The 12,002-nt window shown below is 41.0% G+C and overlaps 1 protein-coding gene across 4 annotated transcripts in view; it reads right to left on the reverse strand.

Moving 5' to 3' along the window:
• Window positions 1-11,833, reverse strand: part of Grk4 (G protein-coupled receptor kinase 4) — a 64,544-nt gene extending 52,711 nt beyond the window's left edge. Inside the window, exons 1-4 of one of the 4 annotated variants that reach the window (XM_051200235.1) lie at window positions 11,095-11,833; window positions 7,817-7,912; window positions 3,737-3,849; window positions 2,633-2,707 (exon numbers count right to left, since the gene is read on the reverse strand). In XM_051200235.1, coding sequence (XP_051056192.1) covers window positions 2,633-2,707; window positions 3,737-3,849; window positions 7,817-7,912; window positions 11,095-11,146 — 336 coding nt within the window. In that variant the 5' untranslated portion in view covers window positions 11,147-11,833. The remainder of the gene's footprint in view (window positions 1-2,632; window positions 2,708-3,736; window positions 3,850-7,816; window positions 7,913-11,094) is intronic. The other 3 variants (XM_051200236.1, XM_051200234.1, XM_051200233.1) reach the window with 3 other exon arrangements.
• Between the last annotated feature and the right edge of the window lie 169 nt (window positions 11,834-12,002).

A 12,002-nucleotide genomic window follows, 5' to 3' on the forward strand; every position in this document is an offset into this window, starting at 1 on the left:
CTGTGCAAATAAGGGTAAATCATGTAACTATGTTTTCAATCCTATCACATAAAAACAGTAAGCACATCACCAGGTTGTTGTGAAGATGAAGTGATTTATTACATGCATAAGGCTTAGAGGAGTAGTCACTAATGTTAACTACCATTGTTATCACTGTTCCCCTTCTACTGCTTTATCATAGAACCCATCCCAGAACTGTTTCTCCCCCCCCCCTCTCTCTCTCTCTCTCTCTCTCGTGTGTGTGCGTGTGTGCACAGATATAAGCATCTATATATGAACATATGGAGGTCAGAGATCAACACTGAGTATCTTCCTATTTTTGTCTTCTTTTTTTTTTTTTTTTTTTTTTTTTGAGACAGTGTCTCTTACTGAACCTGGAGCTTACTGACTGACTAGACCAGCTGACCATCAAGCCCCTAAGTTGTTCATATCTCCACTGCCCCAGCACTAACATTAAAGGTATGTATCAATTTTTTATGTAAGTGCTGGTGACCTACACTTGAGCCCTCATGTTTTTACAGTAAGCTCTTACCAATTAAGCCACCTCCTAGTACTTCCAAATACCTACCAAACACAAGTCACAATAAAGGAAGTTATTTATAACAATAATTCCAGTTGTAACAAGTTTTAATAAACTGTTTTTTGCTGAAAAACATTGGCTCTTCATCTGGATCTGGACTTAAGGCTCACTTCACAACAACATAACAGTGACTAAGGCAAGCATAATTCCTTACAGTATTCTAAATCTTATCCTTATACCCATAGGTAAGTGTAGTTACCATCCCTCATCCAAGAAGCCTCTCTCTATATAAAGCAAACAGAGATCATTACAGAAAACCTCAATTAGGCATGATGCTGATATCAATAGATCATTGGGAGCCCAGTCTCAAAAGATATATCTATATCAAATCTCTCCTAGAAATAGCTGCATAAATAAGATCAGAAAAATGGCAATCGTTAAAAATTATAGACAAGTTAACTGAAAGGGGTAAAATTTTTCAGGGTCTACTCCTGGATGAAGAACTGTAGGCCACTCCCAAGGCTGAACCCCCTTATCAACTGTCCAAAGCAGTCTGGTCAGCCCTGAAACCAGACACATGCAAACAACAAAAATTGACTCAGTTCAGAGAGAGTGAGTGTGTGTGTGTGTGTGTGTGTCAATTTGAGACATGTGGGATGAGAGTTCAAGAAAGGAGCTGGAAGGAGGAAAGGAAGAGGCAAAAGTAATATAATTTTATTTCAATTAAAACATATTTGGGTGGTGGTGATGCATGCCTTTAATTCCAGCACTTGGGAGGCAGAAGCAGGTGGATCTCTGAGTTTGAGACAGCCTGTCTACAGGGCTAGTTCCAGGACAGCTGGGGTCTGTTACATAACAGGGAGAAAAAAATTTCTGAGGCTATCTTGCAATACCAGAACTGAAACCATGATCAATAATCAACCAGCCAGGCTATGGCTTGACTCCATTATACATTCCTCCTGCCTCAGTTCCTCCTCTGTTTAAACCTAAAGCTCATGTCATTATACAGATGGCCTGAAATGCTTAATCTACATCTTCCTCAAACTTCTATTTTTGTGGCTGGGCAGTGGGGGTGCATGCCTTTAATTCCAGCACTCCAGAAGCAGGCTGATCTCTGTAAGTTCGAAGCTAGCCTGATCTATATAGAGCAAGCTCCAGGACATCTGAAGCTGTACAAAGAAAACCTGTTTCAAAAACAAAAGAAAAAAAAAAAATGCTTCTTTGGTGGCAAGTGGTTAGATCTAAAATGGGATACATCTTCCACCTGTGTTAGGCCTTTGGCATGGAACTCTACTTGTATTAATATGGCAATACACTAAACTTATGTACATGTGGTGGACAGACAAATAAACAAGCAAAACACCCATTAACATTTTTTTAAAGAGCAAAACCCCAGAAAACTAGAGAATCGTGATGTGATTTTAAAAAAAAAAAGCCCCACAAACTAAGAAGAAATGTATAAGAAGAGTCCCTAAGGTGCACACTAAAACAGAAAAAATTTGGGTAGGCACAGTCCTTGAGGTAGATATATGTGGGTCTAAGGTCAGTCAGTATGCAAATAAAGTTCTGGGCCAGCCACTACTGCATAGAGAGACACCGGACTGTGTGGATGTAGATGAATCTAACTAACTAATGTACAATAAAAATAAACAAACAGGTGTAGAGAGATGACTCAGTGATTAAGAATACTGGCTGCTCTTCCAGAGGACCTGGGTTCAATTCCCAGCACCCATATGGCAGTTTACACATGTCTGTAACTTCAGTTCCAGGAGATCTGACACCTTCACACCAATACACATAAAATAAATTATAAAAAAACAAATTAGTAAATGGATTTGTTTTTTAAGAAGGAATAAAAACTAAGATATAAAAACTTTTAGGAAAAAATGTTAGTTCAAATTAGGCAAATAAAACAAAATTAAATTCTTTAAATAAATTTTCTAAGAGGTTTGTTATTTCTTCTTAATCTAAAAAAAAAAATACAAAAGAGAAACATTTGTAAAAAATTAAAATCTTTTATGTATTTGTTATATCTTATCCAAAACAGTTTTAAAAAGAGCTATGTATTTCATGTTACTTACAAAAATCTTTATTAGAAAGAAGAAACCATACCTCTTTGAAGAATCTATTTAAGATGGATAGCCCAAACTCTCTTTGCTCCTCTTCAATAGTAACTTCATACTCTGCCTGATTAGAGATATTAGGAAAAAGAGAAAAGTTAGTGATGTTACTCACCAACAGTATTTCTGACATGACACCCTCAGAACCAGAGAACAGTTCTATGGATTAAATGTAAATACTTGTCCAAGAATGTAAGGATAATACTGGAGTTAAAATGTTAAGGAGAGCAGGTGTGGTGGCACATGCCTTTAAACCACCATTTGGGAGGCAGAGGCAGGCTGATTTCTGTGAGTTCAAGGCCAGCCTGGTCCACAGAGTGGATTCCAGGACAGCCAGGGCTGCCACACAAAGAAACCCCATCTGAAAAAAAAAAAAGGTCAGTGAGGGTGGATGTGGGGTATGTTAATCTTCATTGTCAACTTCAGTGGATTTAGATTCACCATGGAAACATATCCCTAGATATTTCCACAAAGGTATTTCTAGAAAGGATCAACTGAGCAAGAGATATTGACTCTAAAATGTGGATAGTGCACTAGTCCATAACCTTCAAAACAGGGCTACCATATGGTTAACAGTTAAGTATACTTACTACTCTTGCTGAGAAGTTCTCAGAACCTGCATGGTGGGTAGCTCCCAATAACCTGCAACTCCAGTTCCAAAGGATCCAACATCATTTTCTGGTACCAGAAGCACCAGGCATACATATGGCACACATCTACACAAACATGCAAGTTCTCATACATAAAAGAAAATATGTTTTAAAGAAGAAAGCAAGATGGAGAGCAGCATTCATCTCTTACTGCTTTCACAGTCGTCAGGAGCCAGGAATTGTACACGCCTTTAACCTCAGCAATCAGGAGTTGGAGGCAGGATTGCTGCAAGTTCAAGGCCAGGCCAAGATCACTGTGAGAGCCCTGACCTACAAAATGAGATCAGGACCAGCTTGGTTACAAAGTGAGACCCTATCTCAAAAAGAGAGGGAAGGGGAGAAGGAGGAAAATATGACATCAAGACAACTACCAACTTTGCCAAGTCTAGTTTTTAGTATTCAAAAGCACAAAATCAGATAGTGAAACACTGAGATGAATAACTCACCACTGCATCCAAGAATTCAACGCATCTCTTTAGATCTGGTTTTGTATCACAGAATTGTCTGAAAAGAAGTCTTCCTATTGGCTGCTTGTCACAAAGGCTATTAAAATCCTTTTCTGGGGAAAGAGGAGAAATAAACATAGTAGTTACTATATACTAAGTTCTATTCTTAATCTACTTTCTGTTTTCATTTAATATAGTAAAAGTCAAAAATATTATTTTTATTATTATTTCTAAACTTCTGCTCTATTTACTAATTGAAACTGAGTTATTATACATTTAAAAGACTCAAGCAGGGGCTGGGAGATATCTGAGTTGGTAATGTGCTTCCTACAGAAGCATGAGGACCTGAGTTCACATATGAAGCACCCACATAAAAGGCATGGTGGGGTGTCCCTGTAATCCCAGGGCTGAAGAGGTGAAGACAGGCAGAGTCCAGGGACTCAATGGCCAGAAAGTCTAGCTGAATTGCCAAGTTCCAGGTTCAGTGAGAGAGACTGTCTCAAAAAATAAGGTGGAAAATGATCAAGGAAGACACATAACGTTGTCTAGCCTATGCATGCACATACACAAAGGTGTATAGACACACACACAAGTATAAAAAAAATACAAATAAATAAAAACAAAATTAAGTGAATTGATTGTGGTGGCATATGCTTACAATCACAGCATTCTGGAGGCTGAGGCAGAAGGGCTGTACACTCAAGACCAGCCGGGGTTACATGGTAAGATCCTATCTCAAAAAACAAAACCAACCAACCAAGTAACCAATACTAAGGTAAACCCCAAAACAACTAGAATTAGTAAGAATTTCCAAAGTCTAACTTGAAATAGGCTAAGACAGGAGTATAAAGGGAACTTTTTACTATTTCATCCAGCCTAGATATCTAGAATAAATTGCATATGCAGCAATGTACTAAATCAGAATTTTTAAAAACTCCGTCTTGATACTTTTTATACTTGCAAACAACATTTAAATTATTTGTGCTTATTGATCTGTTTGGTATTTTTGTGCTTAATGATTTTTAACTTCCTATTTGCTTCTTTTTTCCTTTCCATAGAAAATATTGTATCCCTTGCCTCTCCTTACCTTAGTGACACTGTTCTGAGAATAAGGACCTAATGTTCCAGCATTGTGTCAAGAAGAATATAAAACAAGATTCCAGGTAGCTCGCCAGGTGGTGGTGGTACATGTCTTTAATCCCAGCACTAAGGAGGCAGAGGCAGGCAATCTCTGTAAGTCTGAGGCCAACTTGTGCTACAGAATGAATTCCAGAACAGCCAGGGGTACTGAAAGAAATCAAATCCCAAACTCCACTCCCCCAAAAAAATATCTAAAACAAAAGTATTGTTTATAACAAGTCAACCTTCAGCAAGAAAGCAATGTTCAGCAGCAGGGGAAGGCAAATAAGAGCAAAGTCTAATGGTATATGTGGATTTAAATGCAACTGTGAAACCCATTACTTTGTTTTGTTTGTGTTTGTTTTGTTATGAGACAGGGTCTCATTATGTAGACCTTGCTGGCCTACAACTTCCTATGTAAACCAGGCTGTCTTGGAACACACAGAGATCCACCTGCTTCTGCCTCTGCCTCCAGAATGCTGGGATTAAATATGAGTACTACTGCACAAGCCCATTACTTTGTATGCTAATTAAAAACAAAAGGAGAGGGAACAGAAGGGAGACAGGAGGGAAGGAGGCCAGTTTCTCTCCTACCAGTGGCTACATGTGTTGGTTTTTGTCAATACAAACCTTCCTAGACATATCTAGGAAAAGGGAATTTTTTTCTTTAGATTTATTTTATATATATGAATATTTGAAAGTCAGAAGAGAATACTGAATCCCCTGAAATTGGACTTAAGGATGTTTGTAAGCCACAGTGTGAGTGCTGGGAATTGAACCCAGATTCTCTGTAAGAGCATCCTGCACTCATTACTACTGAGCTATCTCTCCAGTCTCCATAAAATTGGCCTGTAGGTAAGTCTTGATTGATGATTGACATGGGTGGGCCCAGATCATTGTGGATGGTTCCACCCCTGGGGAGGTGGTCCTGAGGGTTATATGAAAGCAAACTGAGCAAGTCATAGGAAGCAAGCCAGTAAGTGCTTTCCTCCATGGCCTTCGCTTCAGTTTTTATCTCCAGGTTCCTACCCTGAGGTCCTGCTTCGACTTCTCTTGGTGATGAAATATAACCTAAGAGTTCTAAACTTAAATAAATCCTTTCCTACCCAAGTTGCTTTTGGTCATGGTATTTTCACAACGGTGAACTAAGACAGTGGCTGTCATCTTGAAATGAGAGAATATAGCTGGTTTCTAAAAGTAACTCCAAAGCCGAAGAATTACAGTAAGTGAGCAAACCATAACAACTCCATCCATTAAAGAATTTATTAATATCAAGTAATTCTGGGAGTCTAAGCCATTCCTTTTAGATCACTAGGTTTAAATATGGAAATGTCTAGGCAAGGAAGCTAGAGATTGAGTTCAGTAGACAGAATCCTTATGTAACATACACAATGCCCTTGGGTTCAATCCTTAGCTTCATATATACCATGATATATAGCGTGAATGGCAGTACATGCCCAAAATCTTAGCACTTGGAAGGTAAAAGCAAGATCAGAAGATCAAGGTAATCCTTGACTATGTAGCAAATTCAAGTCCAGCCTAGCCTACATAAATGTATCAAAAAATATACCTAAATGAATAAAGCATTTAACGGTGCAATTTATTTATTTATTTATTTTTGTAAGTCACCACTGACCAGTGACTTAATTCTCTAAGATTAGAAGGTTGGATCAAAGAGGGACTCTGTCTCTACCTACAGGAGATAAACTCAAAGATACCCAGAATGCCCAAGCCCAGAGGACCTGGCAGATATTCTGTTGAGATGCAGGCTACTGCTTCCTCTTCACTCTCCTTATTTTCCCGATACTGTCTGTAGTTGGTATTAACAAAGAGGACAAAATCATCTTTAGAACCACTCTTCTGACAACTGAGTCCTAGCTGAGTCTGTTCCTGTTGTAGTTGTTTCTCAGCCACAACACTCTAACATCAGAGTTCTTCTGCTGTGCAGAAAACAGATCTGACTCTTCAGTTTCCCTCAATGGGTCAACCATGAAAAAGGTTTCTCTTTAGTCTAAATGTTCTTGAAGTATTTGGAGGGCACTGTCTCTGCCTCATGCAGATTGTATTCTGAGGTCAGAGCACTTTGACCATTTTATATTTCACATTTCCCCTAGGAGGACACCACGTGTTCCCCTAATACTTTAACACATGCTTCCTTTAACACATTTTCTCTTAGTAACCCAACATGCTATCCAGGATGGTAAGAACGTAGAGATTGTCATCTTTTCCTCCTGAGTTATTCGGACAGCAGTATCATGAGCCAGGAATGCTTTGAAAATGGACAGCCCTGGATCTCTGGCCTTCAAGTTCCATGAAGCAGATAAACCAGGAAAAAAAAAAAAAGAGCCCAGAAATGGGACTTGGACTTGGATCCAATTTCTAGCACTCACACTGTGGTTCACAATAGCCTGCAACTTCAGATCCAGGAGATCTAACACCTTCTTTTGGCCACCACAGGCATTTTTTGGCCACCACAGGCATTGCACTCACATGTACAAAGTTAAACACAGACATTGTTTAAAAATATAATTTAATTTGTTTTTAATTTAGGTGTATGGGTGCTTTGCCTGCATATATGTCTGTGCACATGTGCACATGGCTTGGAGGAGGCCAGAAGAAGGTATCTGAATCTGGAGCTGCAGACAAGTGTGCGCAGCCATGTGGATGTTGGGAACCAAACATGGGTCCTCTGCAAGAGCAGCAAGAACTCTTAACCACCAAGCCAACTCTGTAGCCTCCACATATACTAACTTTTATTAATTAAAAAAAAGTCAGCAATCATCTTTCATAGCTACACTCTAGAAGACCTAAAGTCTCTCCTACACACAAAAGACTAATGAAGTTATATGGGAAACTTATCAGAAAAATTTTGAAGCAAACATAGAACTGAAGAACTAATAACATCAAAGTAAGGATGTAATGTCAGATACCCTCCAGACATAAGAGGCACCACTTACTCACCGATGGAATCTCTTAGCTCACAGCACAGGCTGACTGGGGGCAACTTCAGGATCTCTCTCCACTTTCTACTACGACCACTCTTTTTGTTAAGTCCTGCTAAATTTGAAAAGATAAGGATTTAGATTAAAAATTGGGTTTTGTTTTTGAGGCAGACTCTCACTATGTAGTCCAGATAGGCCTTGAGTTCTGGACCCTTCTGCATTAATTTCCTTCATGCTGAGGTTACACAGCGATGGTATCACACCTAGACCCTCCCCAAAATTCTTTTTGTTTGTTCCTTTATTAAAATATCATTAATCAATATGGTATTCACAATAGACAATATTTTTTTTCATGGTCAAAAATATTTTATTGTAAATATTACTATCTTTAATCTATCTTACTATTTGAGTAGATACATTAATATGAATGAAGTATAATAATTTGTCTCAACTAGGTATTAATTTAATTAAGTATAAAATTTCTCAGTTTCCATTTCCAAAATTTATAAACTAGATCGAACATGACACTATACAGTGCTACTTATAAACACTGGTTCAGCAGATATTTATATTTACTTTTAAACAAATATTTATTAAGCACCTACCATGTGTCAAATACCTTAAAAGCACTGGGAATGCAATGGTCAATTAGAAAACAAAACAAAAAAAAATGAGACAAAGGGTTCAGTAGTTAAAGATGCATACTTCTCTTGTATAGAACATGAGTTTTACTTCCAGCACCCACATTTGGTAGCACACAACTGCCTGTAACCCAAATCTAGGAAATGCAACATCTTCTTCTGACCTCTATAGACACTCCATTCCACATGCACAGACATGGTGGGGTAGGCAGTGGGAGGTAGAGACAGGCAGACACATATACATAGTAACTTTATTTTAAATCTCTTTAAGAAAAGAAAAGTACATAGGCTGGGTGGTGGAAGCTCATGCCTTTAATCCCAGCACTCAGGAGGCAGAGGCAGGTGGGTCTCTGTGAGTTCGAGGCTAGCATAGTCTACAGAGTGAGTTCCAGGAAAAGTTCCAAAGCAATACAGAGAGACCCTATCTCGAAAAACCAAAACCATACAAAATAAACAAAAAAGTATAGTCTGGTATGTATGGAAATAGAATTCAGTGATAAGAGCACATATATGTATGGAGGCCTGTGTTCCATCCCCAAAAACAAAACCAAAGACACACACACACACACACACACACACACACACACACACACATATATATATATATGTATATATATGTACATGTGTATATATGTATATATATGCATATATATATTTTTTTAATTTTAGATGAATTTTATTTATATGTGTGTCAGTGTTTTGCCCAAATTTATATGTGTACCATGGGCATGCCTGGCATCCATGGACATCAGAAGAGGATGTCAGATCATCTGGAACTTGAATTATGGAAGGTTATGAGCCACCATGTGGGTGCTAGGAACCAAATCTAGGTTCTCTGCAAAAGAAATAAATGCTCTTAACTACAGAGTCATCTCTGTAGCCCCCTCCTCTATATAGTAAGTAAGGGAGGGAAGATTAATAAGCTACACAATTAAGTGATTAGAAAAAATTAGTAAATAATTAGTCAATAAATTTCAATCAACAGTATGAAATAAAATCAAAGGAAAAAGGTGGAAGATGCTGTTGTGACTAGGTAGCATTGAAGGAGACCTCCCTGCAAGGATCACATGCAGACACACTTGAAGAATGTGAGGCAAGAGCCTCTGGAAGACTGGGGAAAAGGGTTGTGATGGCTAGTTTTAAATGAAAGGAGGGAACTTCTCATTAAGAAAATGCCTCCATAAGATCAAACTGTAGGCAAGCCTATAGGGCATTTTAAATTAGTAATTGATGGAAGAGAACACAGCTCATTATGGGTAGGGCTACCCCTGGCCTAATGGTCCTAGGTTCTAAAAAAAAAAAAAAGGCAGGCTGAGCAAGCTATGAGGAGCAAGCCAGTAAGCAGCACCCCTCCATGGCCTCTGCATCAACTCCTGCCTCCAGGTTCTGACTTCCCTCAGTAATGGATTCTTACCTGAAAGTATAAGCCGAAATAAACTCCTCCCCACGCTGCTTTGATCATTGTCTCAGAGTTTCTACTGGTGTGAAGAGACACCAAAGCAACTCTTATTTAAAAAAAAAAAAAAATTAAGTTAAATTGGGGCTGGCTTACAATTCCAAAGGTTTAGTCACTATCATCATTGTGAGACATAGCAGCATGCAGACAGACATGGGGCTGGAGAAGGACCTGAAAGTTCTACATCTTGATCTGCAGGCATCAGGAGACTGTGTGCCACTTTGGGTATAGCTTGAGCATATATGAGTCCTCAAAGCCTACCTCCACAGTGACACACTTACCCCAACAGGGCCACACCTTCTAACAGTGCCTCTCCCTGTGGGCCAAGCACTCAAACACATCAATCTATGGGGGTCCTAACTATTCAAGCCACCAGTCATGGTGCTTCATCACAGCAATAATAACCTAACTAGAACAGAAGCTGGTACCAGACCAGTGTGGTATTGCTGTGACCTGACCATGTTGTTTTTGGGAGAATTGTAGAAGTAACTTTTGAACTTTAGGCTAGAAAAGCCATTGAATGTTAGGAGTTCAATGAGCAGTTCTGTAGGAGCTTGGAAGATAGGAATGTTGAAAGCAATACCAACAATAGAGCCTGGTTCTTGTGGGTTGTCTAAATACCTAAAGCATTATCTAATCTCTGCAGTTTTATTATAAAGTCTAGTGTAATATTCCCCTTTCTTGAACACTATACCCAAATAATTTGAAGGTAGAAAGGGAAGGGAAAAAAGTAGTCGAACAGATTTGATTCCCATTAAGGATCCCCTTCCAGGACCCATTGGACATAAATGAACTTGTAATGGAGCTAAAAACATTTTTTTAAAGAAACAAAAAGATCAAAATCTTCTCTCTGTTACTCACTAGGTTTTTTTTTCTCGAAGAATGTGGTCAACATTCTGCTACATGAATACATTGAAGTTTCTTAATAGTATCTTACTTCCCAGGCACCTTTCCCCGGGCAATCCAAAAACCCTAAGAAATGAGTATACATTTCCTACCTTTCCATACTCTTTCAAATTAGCAGCGCAGAGGATGGGACAGTACTCAGCCCTTAGTGTATGTTAGGCAAGCGCTACTGTTTCAAAACGCGTTTGCTGACACTGGCAAAGCAGCAGCACCAAGCCAGGTCTCACCGAGTTCAGGATTCCCCGAAGGACTGCAGTTCCTAAGAGGAGACGGGGCGCTTGGAGGTGCACCTACCTTGACGAGCCTTCAGCAGCAGAGTGTTGGCCACTAGGTTCTCGAGTTCCATGGTCCGTCGTCTGCGTCTCCGACGCCGTGGTGGCGGTGGCGGTGGCGGTCGAACTTTTCGGAGTGTGGGCAACGGAGACGGGGAAGGCTGGCGGGAAGGAGACCCGAGAGCCGCAGCCGCAGTCGCAGGCTCCGCGCATACCTCGTCCGGCTGGAGACAGGGCTTCTGGATGCTGGCCGACCGCGATCGCGGCCGCTTCCGCCGCTTCTTCTTCTTCCGCCTCTTCGGGCGTCGCCACCACTGCCACCAGGGGCGCCGACGCCTCCGTCGCCGTCGCCGTCGCCGTCGGCGTTTAGGAAGACCCGGGGAAGACTCGCCACGGGCTCCAGCTATGTTTTTCTTCAGGCGATGGGTCTCCGCTATGGGCGCCTGCGCGCGGTCGCTCGAACTCCTCCTAGCATCATCGCCCGAGCCCAGGGCGCGTAACTCTCCCCTCAGCGCCGGGTCCTGGGGCGGCACTGAGCCTCCGCCGCACCCAACCCGACGGGGAAGTTCGCTAACGGGAGAGCCGTCTCTGGCGGCGACGGCTACAGCAGCCGCCGCCGCCGCGGCTGCCAGATAACTCGCACGGCAGCCCGGCCCCGGCTAACGGCTTTCCTCCAGAGGGAGCCCGAGAGCCCCCCTCCGGGCGGCGCCTGAGCGGACTGCGGCAGCTCACGAGACACTACAGATCCCATAAAGCCCAGCGCCAGGAAGTCTGGAAGTGTTGCCTCCTGGGAGTTGTAGTCTTTATCACAACAAAAGCCTGTTCCGCGTCCATCAGGACTTGAGTACTTCTCGCGTGGTACAGAGAGTGACGTAGTTATCGTGAGACGAGGCTGGGCGGGGTCTCGTAGCCTCAGCACACGTTTCTTGA

Source organism: Phodopus roborovskii, unplaced genomic scaffold (assembly GCF_943737965.1).
Source record: "Phodopus roborovskii unplaced genomic scaffold, PHOROB, whole genome shotgun sequence".
Taxonomy (NCBI): Eukaryota; Metazoa; Chordata; class Mammalia; order Rodentia; family Cricetidae; genus Phodopus; species Phodopus roborovskii.